The sequence below is a fragment of the Coenobita brevimanus genome, chromosome 109 (assembly GCF_032717465.1).
Source record: "Coenobita brevimanus isolate Jiangsu-jjx chromosome 109, ASM3271746v2, whole genome shotgun sequence".
NCBI lineage: Eukaryota > Metazoa > Arthropoda > Malacostraca > Decapoda > Coenobitidae > Coenobita > Coenobita brevimanus.
This window is the reverse complement of record NC_137062.1, coordinates 33,381,945-33,396,294: the sequence shown is the minus strand read 5'-3', so window position 1 is coordinate 33,396,294 and position 14,350 is coordinate 33,381,945. Positions and strand designations below refer to the sequence as shown.

At 45.0% G+C, this 14,350-nt stretch overlaps 1 protein-coding gene across 1 annotated transcript in view; it reads left to right on the top strand.

The window, feature by feature from the left end:
- The first annotated feature begins 1,382 nt into the window (after positions 1-1,382).
- The window catches only part of LOC145417207 (CD151 antigen-like), a 51,509-nt gene continuing 38,541 nt past the window's right edge, over positions 1,383-14,350 (top strand). Inside the window, exons 1-3 of the mRNA XM_080285975.1 lie at positions 1,383-1,454; positions 7,499-7,708; positions 8,372-8,551. Of these exons, the coding sequence (XP_080142101.1) occupies positions 1,383-1,454; positions 7,499-7,708; positions 8,372-8,551 (462 nt within the window). The remainder of the gene's footprint in view (positions 1,455-7,498; positions 7,709-8,371; positions 8,552-14,350) is intronic.

Sequence of the window (14,350 nt, the reverse complement as noted above, 5' to 3'; positions counted from 1 at the left end):
AATCCTATGTTGCCCCATGAGGAGCGTAGGAGCCCAGGGCTAGGCAAGTTGGTCCTGACATTTAAGATGAGAGTGACCAGCCTCACTCATCCCTGAGTGGCATTACGTGAGCAATAAACCCCAACCATCCCTTGGATATAAACCTGCACCGGCTCAATCCGATTGGAGCGCCGTAATTATCCACTAAACCATCAGGCGCCATAATTTGGTTACATGGTTACCACCCAGCGTAGTAAATGGGTTCCTGGTGTACAGGAAACCATTTGGCTTGTCACTCAGTGTAGAGTCACCCACAGGCAGAAGGAAGAGGAAAGAATGAAGGAAAGACAAGAGGAAGGAAGGATGGGAGGAAAGGCCAGACACTCAAAGCAGCACTACAACGAGTGAAGGGATAGTAAGCGCCTCCATCTACCATCTAATAATAATAATAATAATAAAAACAATAATAATAATAATACTAAATAATAATAATAATAATAATAATAATAATAATAATGATAATAATGATAACGACAGAAGAGAGAAGTCACACAGGAGAAAAAAGATGATACTACTACTACTACAACTATTACTACTACTACAACCACCACCACTACTACTATTACTACTACTACTACTACTAACGAAATAGAAGGTATACAGTAGCTCTCATCACACACACACACACACACACACACACACACACACACACACACACGCAAAACAAGAAGAGATTCAAAAATACAATAGTCATCCTCGTAATGGGGTTGCTCATCCTCCGTTTTCTTTACCCATTTAATTACACCCTTTCTCCAGTCTCTCTCTCTCTCTCTCTCTCTCTCTCACCTCAATCTCATCACACCTACACACCAGCTCACCTTTTCAACATCGGATCAAAGGGAGAGAGGGAGGGAGAGAGAGGGGGGGAGCGAGAGGGAGGGGAGAGAGGAAGGGGAGCGAGAGGGAAGGGGGAGAAGGAGGGGGAGAGAGAGCTTCGCAGATGAAATTCCGCTGGTGGTTCCCGTAGAGTTATTAATATAAAGGTTGGGGGGAACACCTTGCTTTTTAATTACAGGTATTCTTACGGGGAAAACACCTGTATTGTGAGTGTTCCTGCCTACCCTACCCTACACTGCCCTGCCTTACCCTACCCTACCCTACCTTATCCTACCCTACCCAGCCTTACCCTACCCTACCCTACCCTACCTTACCCTACCCTACCCTACCCTACATTATCCTATCCTACCCTACCGTACCCTACCTTACACTACCCTACCCTACCCTACCGTACCCTACTCTACCCTACCCTACCGTACCGTACCGTACCGTACCCTACCCTACCCTAACCTAATCTAAGTGTACTATCTCTCTCTCTCTCTCTCTCTCTTTCTTTGCAGGGTGTGATGCTGGTGATGGGCAGGTGTGGAGTCAGGTGTGGAAAGGTGATGGTACTTGTGTTCAACTTGGGATTCTTTGTAAGTATGGTTTGCCACTCTCTCTCTCTCTCTCTCTCTCTCTTCCTCCTCCAGTCCCTCCTTCCTTCACCTTCTTTCTTTTCTTCTTCTCCTCCTCTTCCCTCCTTCCTCCCCCCCTCTCTCTCTCCTTCCTCCCTTCCTTCAGTCAACTCTCTCTCTCTCTCTCTCTCTCTCTCTCTCTCTCTCTCTCCACTTGTCCAAATTCCACCCGACCTTCTCAAACACTCCACTCCACCCCTGGTCCTTCCTCTCTCCACTCTTGTTTTCCTTTGACTTTCTCTTTCCTTTCCCTCCCTTCCACACAGCTCCCCACCCCTCCACACAGCTCCCCACCCCTCCACACAGCTCCCCACCCCTCCACACAGCTCCCCACCCCTCCACACAGCTCCTCACCCCTTCACACAGTTCCCTACCCCTCCACACAGCTCCCCACCCCTCCACACAGTTCCCTACCCCTCCACACAGCTCCCCACCCCTTCACACAGCTCCCTACCCCCTCACACAGCTCCCTACCCCCCCACACAGCTCCCCACCCCTCCACACAGCTCCCCACCCCTCCACACAGTTCCCCACCCCTCCACACAGCTCCCCACCCCTTCACACAGCTCCCTACCCCCTCACACAGCTCCCTACCCCCCCACACAGCTCCCCACCCCTCCACACAGCTCCCCACCCCTCCACACAGCTCCCCACCCCTCCACACAGCTCCCCACCCCTCCACACAGCTCCCTACCCCCCCCACACAGCTCCCTACCCCCCCCTCTCTCTCTCTCTCTTTCTCTCTTCCCTTCTCTCTTTTACATCTTCTCTCTCTCTCTCTCTCTCTCTCTTCTCTCTCTCTCTCCTTCCCTTCCTTTGTATCCTTTCCTCCCTTCCCCTTCCTTCCTCCCCTCCCTCTCACCCTCTTCCTCCCTTCTTCTTCTACCTCTTCCTCCCTCCTCCTCTCTTCTTCCTCCACCTTTTTTCTCCCTTCCTCCTCCACCCTCTTCCTCCCTTCCTTCTCCCTCTTCCTCCCTTCTTCCTCCCCTCCCTCACCCAATGCCCTCCACTCTACTTCACATAACTCATCCAGGGGGTTTTATCCCGTGGAATTTTCCCCTCCCGTCCCCCCTCTCTCCCTCCCTCTTCTTCTCCCTCTCCTCCTCCCTCTCTCCCTCCCCCTCTCTCTCTCTTCACCTCCTCCACATAACTCCTCCAACAGTACTTCAAGATATAAAATTCTTCCTCCCTTTCTTCCCTCCATCATCCCGTTTCTCTCTCACTCCTTCCTCTCCCTCCCCTCCCCTCTCCCCCCTCACCCCTCTCTCTTTCTCCTTCTCTCTCTCTTTTCTCTCCCTTCTCTCATCCTCACTCTTCTTCTCTCTTTCCTCTTCCCTCTCCCTCTCTTCCTCCCTCCCTCCTTCCTTCCCCTCCCTCTCCCCCTCCCCCCTTCTCTCTCTCTCTCTCTCTCTCCATTTCACTCTATCCCTCATTCTCACCTTCACACACACACACACACACACACACACACACACACACACACACATCCTCTCCTTGTCAGTCTCTCACATTTTTCTTCTCCCCATCCTGGCCAGGCGTCGATACCGCATGGTCTATGGGTGCCCTGAGGGTCTATTTTTCTGCCACGTGTCGATCACACTCTCTCTCTCTCTCTCTCTCTCTCTCTCTCTCTCTCACACACACACACACACACACACACACACACACACACACGATATACAATTCTCTCCGTCTATATGTCTGTCTGTCTCATTCACACAACACATACTTGCTCTTCATCTGTCTGTCTCTGTGTCTGTCTGTCTCGCTGTCTCTGTCTTCCTGTCTCTCTCATTCTCACAACACACTCTTGCTCTCCATCTGTCTGTCTCTGCCTGCCTGTCTGTCTGTCTGCCTCTCCCTCCCTCCCTCTGTCTGTCTGTCTGTCTGTCTGTCTCTCTCTCTCTCTCTCTCTCTCTCTCTCTCTCTCTCTCCTGGCACACTTTGCTAGGTAAATACGCATAAATTCTTCTCCTTAACCGGTGCTGTACACACATACCCCTTTCCCTTTCTCACTTTCTCCTTCTTACTTTCTGTTTGTCCTTCTCTCTCTCTCTCTCTCTCTCTCTCTCTCTCTCTCTCTCTCTCTCTATTACCTCTCTTGTAAATCTTCCAAGAGATTAAGTGTGCTAAGCCGACTCCATACCTTTTTTTACTCCTGCACAGTTGTTGACTTTATACACGGGTTTTATTCGCCCCTACGTAGAGTACAACTCTCATGTGAGGGGAGACTCCCCACATCAGATTAACAAAACCATAGACCAACACGGTGAAACATACATAGTAGCACTTGATATTTCAATAGCAATTATTTGACAGAGTATGGGACCAGGCCTTGTTGTCTAAGATGTCACACTATGGCCTTGCATCACTGGTTCTTCTAATGTCTTCTTACCTTCATAACAGAAAAATACGGGTCATGGTAGATGGTATTTATTCTCAGTTTCATTCCATAAATGCTGGCGTACCTCAGGGATCAGTTTTGGCGCCAACCCTCTTTCTCATTCATAGAAATGACCTCCTATCTGTCACTCACAACCCAATACACTCTTATGCTGATGACTCGACCCTTCATAGTTCTTTCACATTTAGTACCTCCTGTACACAATCTGATATTATAAATTCCCAAATAAACACAGCAATTTCTCTAAATCGGGACCTTTCTAAAATTAATCAATGGGGACCAAAAAATCTGGTCGCATTTAATGCTCAGAAAACTAAATACATTTCAACAGAAAGAATCCCTCAGACTCACACATAATTTTAAATGATGTCAGTATTCCCATATCCACTACAATTGATATCCTAGGTGTTACTCTAAACCCCAACCTAAGCTGGACAGCTTATGTTAAATCCCTTGCTAAAAATGCATCTAAAAAACTGGGACTTATGTACAGAGTTCGTGAATTCTTCACTGACGAGCAGATGGCCACAATATACAAAAGTCACGTGCGTTCTCAGATCGAATACTGTTCACCACTGTGGAGTGGATGTGGAGAGGTGTAATACTGTTCACCACTGTGGAGTGGATGTGGAGAGGTTGCACCGAGGCAGTTGGACAAAATTCAAAATAAAGCCATTAGATTAATCAATAATCCTGCCATAACGCAGGACCTTCCTCCATTATCAGTACGTAGAGATGTTGCTTCTTTAGCATTATTTTATAGATATTTTTACAGTAAGTGCTCTGACGAACTGGCTTCAACTGTGCCTCCCCTTCACATTTTCTCCCGAAATACTCGGGCAGCTGGGAGCGCCCATGAACTCACACTCTCCCCCACAATGCAGAACCTCTGCTTATCAAAATTCATTTATCCCCAGAACTACTACTCTCTGGAATTCACTTCCTGGGAGTTGCTTCCCACAAATAGTTAATCCACTTGTGTTTAAAACCAGTTTTTATAAATATTTTATGAATGGAGGATGCCTTTACGCACATGGACCTTTTTTTTTTTTTTTAAATATCCTTTGTTTTTCCGTCCTCCATTCATTGTCTCTTAAAAAAAGACATACAGCTCTTCTCAATAGGGTGGAGTCAAAGGCTTTTCGTCTCATTAACTCTCCTCCTCTTACTGGCTCCCTTCAACCTCTGTCTCTTCGTCGCACTGTTGCCTCTTTATCTCTTTTCTATCGTTACTTCAATGGTCACTGCTTCTCTGAACTGTCTGCTTGCATTCCTCCACCTCTACGACGGGCGCGTAGCACCCGTCTAGCAGCAAACTCTCATCCCTTTTCTGTCCAACTCTCTAATGCAGGAGTTGACCGTTACTCCCGGTCCTTCATTTGTGCAACAGGTCAACTCTGGAACTGTCACCCTCTGCCTGTATTTCCTACTACCTACGATCTCCAGTCTTTCAAACGCAGTGTGTCCAGGCATCTCGAAATGAAATGAACGGATCTTGAACTTGGCTCATCTCTTATCTTGTTTTTGTTTTCTCTCGGAGGGAACAATTTGCGGGCTCCTGGCCTTTGGTTCCTTCTTCCTTGCATTAAAAAAAAAAATAAACTCTCCCCCCTCTCTCTCTCTCTCTCTCTCTCTCTCTCTCTCTCTCTCTCTCTCTCTCTCTCTCTCTCTCAACCTCCTTCCTAGTGTGTGCGCAAATATTAACACCACACCATAAAGAAAGAAACTCATCGTCTGTTTATCTACGTAACTCTCTCTCTCTCTCTCTCTCTCTCTCTCTCTCTCTCTCTCTCTCTCTCTCATATAATCCCGTGAAAGTATTGATAATCTGCCGACATGTCAAAAATATGATGATGATGATGATGATGATAGTGATGATGTTGATGGTGATGATGATGATGGTGATGAAGATGAAAGTAGGATTAATTAGAGCAGTTCATTTCATTGGTTTGTGTGTGTGTGTGTGTGTGTGTGTGTGTGTGTGTGTGTGTGTGTGTGTGTGTGTGTGTGTGTGTGTGTAAGTGTGTGTGTGTGTGTGTGTGTTTAGAGCGAGTGAGAAAGTGGTACGTGGATACTTCGACCCCTATTCTCCCTAACACCTTTTCTTAAGCGATTTATTTTCCTAATTTACACCTTAATATCCTTTTCAGCGTCACTTAAATCATCCCAATACCACCACAGTAACATACAACAAATTTTAACCACCCCATCGAAAAATAAATCGCTGAGGAAAAGGTGTTAGGGAGATTCCTTAACCGACGAGGTGAAAGAACAGTGGAGGTTATGTATTCACCCTTGTCTGTCTGTCTGTTGGTCTGTTTGTCTGTCTGTATGCAAGATATCTCAAAAACCACTGATTGGATTTCCACTACACCTGGTGGACAGGTGGGCCAAGGGTCAAGGAAGAGTTGATTAGATTTTCAGGTGAACCCGGAACAAGATATAGGAATAAAGAATGAATTTTGGGGGTTGGGGTATGCCTTCTCTGTGGTTTGGAAACAGGGCAGACTGAAACCGTAGAATTTATTACCTTTGCTTGCGATTGGATAGGGGTATGTGCTCTCTGAAGGCTTCCTAGTAGAGTATGTTTTGTGTTTTATTTTTTATACCCCTCTCTCTCTCTCTCTCTCTCTCTCTCTCTCTCTCCTGTCCAGAATAACCAAGGATAATTGAATAGTCTGTAGGGGGCATGAAGGGGAGGAAGAGAGAGAGAGAGAGAGAGAGAGAGAGAGAGAGAGAGAGAGAGAGAGAGAGAGAGAGAGAGAGATTAATAGGATAAACTGAACGAAAGACAAAAAAGTGTGTGTGTGTGTGTGTGTGTGTGTGTGTGTGTGTGTGTGTGTGTGTGTGTGTGTGTGTGTGTGTGTGAGAGAGAGAGAGAGAGAGAGAGAGAGAGAGAGAGAGAGAGAGCACCATGGCTTAGGGTGAGCTATATTTTTCTTTATCATTAAAGGGTAATTATTTCTTCAAGACCTATATATATCCTACCCCACACAGGAGGCGGGGTGCGGCCAATAATTCCATTACCCTCCCCCCCTCTGTCTCTCTCTCTTCCTTTCATTAGGTGACTGGAGAGAGAGAGAGAGAGAGAGAGAGAGAGAGTGTGTGTGTGTGTGTGTGTGTGTGTGTGTGTGTGTGTGTGTGTGTGTGTGTGTGTGTGTGTATATCTTTAAGCCTTTTCCTCTTATTTACACAACTGTCAGTGATATGTAAGGTGTGAGGTAACAGGTGTGTGTAAACCAATTAACTATCACACCTTTACCTGCCCTTACCTTTACTACTCTGACAGGTGTGTAAACAAATTAATAATCATGCCTTCACCTGGATCATATTTGCGTATCACTTACAAGTTAACATGATGTCTCTATCCTCTTTGCTAACCTCACCTACCCTCATCTAACAACCTCTCTAACCTGCTTTCTGTGTCCTCTAACCTCTCCTAACCTAACCTAATCGTCCCTCTAGTCTTTCTGCTGTCTATCCTAAACTGTCCGTGTCCCTATGCTGTCTAATAAATTCTAGATCTGTCTTTATTTTCCTTTCATTTTTACTCTGACAGGTAAATAAATTCTGCTTCGTCTAATCAGCTTTTCTTCGACAGGTAACGGGCGTGTGTGTGGCGGTGGTGGGCGTGTGGTGCGTGGCGGGGGATGGCAGGGATGTTATGCACGCCCTCGCCCCCGCCCCCCCACGCACGCCCACCCTGGCCCACCTCGCATATGGGCTGGTGGGGGCGGGGGGCGTGGTGGTCCTTACGTCCGTGTTAGGCGTGTGGGCGGCCCTGAGGGAGAATAAGTGTGGTCTTGGATGGGTAAGGGTCGGTTTAGCACTTCCAATACTTGTGAACCTGATGTTTTGTAAGGGAAGTGATGTGTGTGTGTGTGTGTGTGTGTGTGTGTGTGTGTGTGTGTGTGTGTGTGTGTGTAGGAGACGGTTGGTGAATAAAGCCTCTGTATAAAGTCAGCAACCAAGTAAGGCTGAAGCAAGCACAGGGGTCGGCTTAGCACACCCAACCTTTGCAAACCTTATTTAGCAAGAGAAAAAATAAGAAAAAGATGTAAATACTTAAAGATGATGATGATGGATTGACAAAATGACTAGGCAAGAGAAGAAATGAGAGAGAGAGAGAGAGAGAGAGAGAGAGAGAGAGAGAGAGAGAGAGAGAGAGAGAGAGAGAGAGAGAGAGAGATCTAGTGGTAAAGATGTGGGTGAGTGAGAAAGTGGAGTGGAATGGATGAAAGAAGAGTGATGTGTGTGTGTGTGTGTGTGTGTGTGTGTGTGTGTGTGTGGGTGGGTGTGTGGTGTGGATGTAGGTGGGTGGGAAAGCTAGTGGGTGTGGGAAAGGGTGGAAGGATATGGGTGGGAGGGTGGGAAAGAGGATGTGGATGGGTGGGGCAGGAGGAAGTGAAAGGCAGTAGGTAGCCAGGCAGAGAGAGAGAGAGAGAGAGAAACTAAACTCTCCTTCTCTCCGCAGTACGTCGTCTTCGTGGTCAGCGTAATTACAGGTGAGGTCTGTGTCGGGGTACTGGGGGTAAGGTATCAGCTAGCGGCAGTCAATCAACTCTCTTCCCGATTAACTACGAGGCTCAAAGCACACTATGCGATGCCAGGACACTCCGATTTCACCCTCGCCCTAGACTACGTGCAGTACCAGGTGAGTGTAAGTGGGTGTAGGGAGGGATTCGGAGCTCCGTACACCCTCTAACAAGGACCCGTGAACTTTTTTCCCATTCTTGGACCTATTCCCCCCATGGACTTACCTCCCCATGGACCTGTTCCCTCCATGGACTGAACAACACATGGACCTATTCACCCATTCCTCATCCACCCACCCTGCCTGTCACCCCACCAACCCACCACATGCTTCCTACCTACCCCACCCATCCTACTCCCCACCCTGTCCATTTACCCTACCCATCCATCCATCTGCCCACCAACCTCCACCAGCAGGATGACATTCAAGTTCACACACACACACGAATTTTTACAGGAGGAACAAGTAAAATATTCATCTCTCTCTCTCTCTCTCTCTCTCTCTCTCTCTCTCTCTCTCCAATGAAGCAATAATCTATTTAAAAAAAAAACAAGAAAAACAAAAGAGAAAAACAAGACCTAGATTCCCGCCAAGGCAATCTGGACACGGCAGCACTAAAAATAAATCGCAAAAAATCAGGTCATAAGACACGGATAGTTTAAGGAGTTCATAATTTGCCGGTCAGAATTTTAGACCAATTAGTTAGCATTCAGACACTATTGCTCTTTACTGGTCTCTATGCTACACTTCCACACTTCACTACACTTCCTTACAACTCTACTACACTTCTATACTTCTCTCTATTACTCTCTACTTATGCTACACGTCTACACTTCACTTCCTTACTACTCTTTACTACACCTCTACTACACCTCTCTCTACTACTCTTTATCTATGCTACACTTCTACACTTCACTTCCTTACTCCTCTTTACTACACCTGCTACACCTCTCTCTACTACTCTTTATCTATGCTACACTTCTACACTTCACTTCCTTACTACTCTTTACTACACCTCTACTACACTTCTCTCTACTACTCTTTATCTATGCTACACTTCTACACTTCACTTCCTTACTACTCTTTACTACACCTCTACTACACTTCTCTCTACTACTCTTTATCTATGCTACACTTCTACACTTCACTTCCTTACTACTCTTTACTACACCTCTACTACACTTCTCTCTACTACTCTTTATCTATGCTACACTTCTACACTTCACTTCCTTACTACTCTTTACTACACCTCTACTACACTTCTCTCTACTACTCTTTATCTATGCTACACTTCTACACTTCACTTCCTTACTCCCCTCTACTCCACTTCTTCACTTCTCTTTACCTCTTTGCACTACGTTTACCACAACACTCCCGTTGTATGATTACACCTACACTGCCTTCTCATTTCCAACACTCACTTCTTGAAAGCCTTCCTTCTCATACCTCTCTCACTCTCTCTATGTACACACACACACACACACACACACACACACACACACACACACATATATATATATATATATATACAGTATATATATATATATATATATATATATATATATATATATATATATATATATATATATATATATATATATACAGTATATCACGATGTTAGAGAGAGCTGCCTTCACGTGGTGGCACTGATATAACTGGGTGGTGGAGCTGCCTGGTTATACACACGTCCCTCAACTCCCTCCCTATCCCCCGAAAGGACGATGGTGGACTGCAGGAGGAGGGCAACTTCAGCCTGCAGTCCACTGGGTTCACGTTTACATGAACCTGGGGCTACTACTACTACTACTACTACCACTACTACTATTACTACTACTACTACCACTACTACTGCTACTAATACAACTGCTACTACCACTGCTACTATTATTACTGTTACCACTACTACTTCAATATCTACTACCACCACTACTACTACTACAAAAGCAACAACTCTATTACTACTACTTCTGATACAACAACTACTACCACCACTACCACCACCACTACCACCACCACTACTACTACTACAGGCCTCAGGAATAATATTGAGGACAGATGAAGAAAAATGAATGGATCTGAGACAATTTGGGACGTGGAAAGGAACGAAATGGGAAAGAGAAAATGGAATGAGAGAGAGAGAGAGAGAGAGAGAGAGAGAGAGAGAGAGAGAGAGAGAGAGAGAGAGAGAGAGAGAGAGAGAGGAGGAGGAGGAGAAGAGTGTATGGGGGGTGTATGACAGATAGCAGGAAAGCTGAAAGAAGAATTAGAGTGAATTAGAGTGAATGAGAGAAAGTGAGAGAGTAGAGTGACAAGGTGAGAGAATTTCTAACCTCATAACAGCCCTCTAAATTGACTAACCAGCAAACTACCCAATTAGACCCCATTCCCAACCCCCACCCCCATCAGGCAAGCTAACTTAAAACAACATCTTACTGCTTAGAGAGAGAGACAGACAGACAGACAGACAGACACCTCTCTCTCTCTCTCTCTCTCTCTCTCTCGAACAATCTATCTCAGTCTTCATACCTTCCATTCTCCCTTTCATCCTCTCTCTCTCTCTCTCTCTCTCTCTCTCTCTCTCTCTCTCTCTCTCTCTCTCACTTACTCTCCCATTCATTTTCTCTCATTTTTTAGGTCGTCTATATATCCCTCCAATCTCTCTCTCTCTCTCTCTCTCTCTCTCTCTCTCTCTCTCTCTCTCTCTCTCTCTCACCCTCTAATCAGTGTCAAATTTCATAGTAAGGAATTTCTGAATGTACACACGACTGTAAGGGATCGATGTGTGTGTGTGTGTGTGTGTGTGTGTGAGAGAGAGAGAGAGAGAGAGAGAGAGAGAGAGAGTTTCCGATTTCCGATAAAGAAGTTAATACGGAATTTTGATCTCTCTCTCTCTCTCTCTCTCTCTCTCTCTCACACACACACACACACACACACACACACACACACACACACACACACAAATCCACTCCTCTCTCCACACCACACTCACCCCCACACACAAACAAACACTCACAATATCACAGATTCAAACATACAAAGAAGAAAACACGTAAACACATCCAAACACAATGTACACAAGGCAGATAATCAGCCGCTTCTAGTACATACATACATACATACACACGTACATACATAATTGACTCACATACATTGTTACGGAACAGAGAAAGATAATGTACTAAATCACTACTGTCCCGTAAAGTTCCAGGTTCAAAACAAAGAGTTAGGTAAAATTACAAGTTAAAGTTTAATGCTCAAACCAACAACAAAACATTCAGGACTCATAAGGATAATGTAATGGCAAAAACAGGTTAAATATATGGTTAACTGCAATAGCCTCTATTAACACGAAATTAGCAAGTGTAAATTTATCTAAGTCACCCTGTTAAAATGAGATACCAGATAATACTCAGTGAATGCCAGATATATTATTACAGATACAAAATATTATTAATGATGGCTGACACTAAGAACCTTTACATAAATTACAAAAACCTTACTAGGCCTAAGAATTAACCTTATGCTGCACAGTACAAGAAAAAATGCAACAACACTTACACTCAAATTACACAGCTGCTAGATGGTTGGAGACTTCCTGAGCACTCACAATAATAATAACAACTGTACAGGGGAGGACAGAGATGTGAACAAAATGAGGAGTAGATCTAAGTGGCAATTAATGCAGAGACTGAGCTCATTATATAGGGGCCGGCAGAGCTTGATACAACTTGTAAGAAGGACGCGCAAATGAAGCCATAGGGGACAAAGAGCTGACAATTCTGCTCTGAACAACAGAAAGGACGACTTACTCTACTATAACGGTAGAAGGGAAGGACTGAGGCAGAACACGCTCGTGATCAACCATGCAGCATACTGTGCGTTACAATTACACAAAGGATGATGAAATCACAGGCTATGTAACAACATACATACATACGTACATACATATATGACTCATATATACATACATACGTACATACATACATACGAACGTACATAAATGACTCATACATACATACATTCGTACATACATAAACGACCCTCATACATACGTACATACATTCATACATACATACATATATACATACACACGCAAGCGGACACACACGCACACATACATACTACATACATACATACATACATACATACATACATAGACAAACATAAACACACACAAATGTACACACAAAAACAGACATTATCTCTCTCTCTCTCTCTCTCTCTCTCTCTCACACACACACACACACACACACACACACACACACACACACACATCTCCCCTATCTTGAACACTGAACAGTAAACGAGAGACTGACAAAAGAAGGTGGTGCTAGTAACGAAGAAGTGCTAGGGAAAAGATGTTGATTTTTTTCCTTATGAGACACCCTATGGCTGAGAAAAATCGTCTGGGGAAAGCATGAAAAATCCCATTAATTTTGAGGCCATAGTAAAAATATAATAAGACAAGGGACACATCTGATAGCCGCACCTACCCCGTCCGAATCCACCACCCCAAAACATTTCTCACTAGGTTGCCTTTGCTTGTGAATATACCCCTCAGATATACCTAAATTCACACCACACCTCAAATACACCACACACATTCACACCACACACCACCAATATTCCCACCCCCCACACCCACCCATCATCAAACATCCCCGTGTGTGTGTGTGTGTGTGTGTGTGTGTGTGTGTGTGTGTGTGTGTGTGTGTGTGTGTGTGTGCGTGCGAGACGCTCATAAAACTCTACGGTTGCAGTTTGCCAGATTTCACCCATCGAAAAAATAGTGAATGAGTGGGTGAGTGAGTGAGGGACACAGTTAGGGACACACACTGGTTTGGGCAGCCCCTGTGGTACTGAAAGGGTTAAGCTCTCTCCTACGATGCATATTATAAGTTCTTTCTTGTAACCTTCAGACAATCCTATTTAGACTGAGTAAAATTTGTATTATTGTTATTATTATATTTATTATTATTATTATTAATTATGATTATTATTAGTTCTAGTAGTAGTAGTAGTAACAGCAGTAATAGTAGTAGTAGCAGAAGCACTGTACTGCAAAAAGAGAATAACACTAGAATATGCTGCTAGTCACGAAGAAGTGCTGAGTCCCACGTATTCACACTATTACACCCTCCTTTCGCTAATACTTTAAGCTCCCCCCTCCTCATCCCCACACCTGGCTATCCCGCCCTCCCTCTCACCTGAGCGGCTGATTATTTCCGCCTATCACACCTGTATGCAAAATTCTCACCTGGATTTTTTAAACTATTATTTTATAAAATCGATTTTCTCGTTCCTGGTAGTTTTCTCTCTCTCTCTCTCTCTCTCTCTCACACACACACACACACACACACACACACACACACACACACACACACACCGCTCGCTGGTGCAGTGGTAACGTTCCCGCTTGCCAACTGGTGGACGGGAGTTCGCGCCTCGCTCAGGTTGCGAAAAGTTTCACTGACGAAGTGGGTGGTTACTGTCCCCCTTGAGCAAGGGGACGGGTGTATGCGTGTGTGAAGGTCACAGCCTTGCCCTTGGATCGGACTATATGAGCTCTCAGCTCCCTTCCGGGAGGGTAAAAGCTGACGATCACGACCATCATGTGATTCTGACCGACCCGGTGAATTACACACACACACATTTGATCTTTAGTTGCTCTCTCTCTCTCTCTCTCTCTCTCTCTCTCTAAATCCGTATTGTCATCCACCACACTGTCTCTTTACCATCTGTCGTGTACTGCATCACATAATCCCTCTCTCACTTTCACTCTCTCTCTCTCTCTCTCTTTCTCTCTCTCTCTCACACTTTTGTCCTTATCACTGCGTACATTATCCCATTCATTACGAGTACGTGTGTGTGTGTGTGTGTGTGTGTGTGTGACTCTACTTCTCATCAAACTGTCTTGTC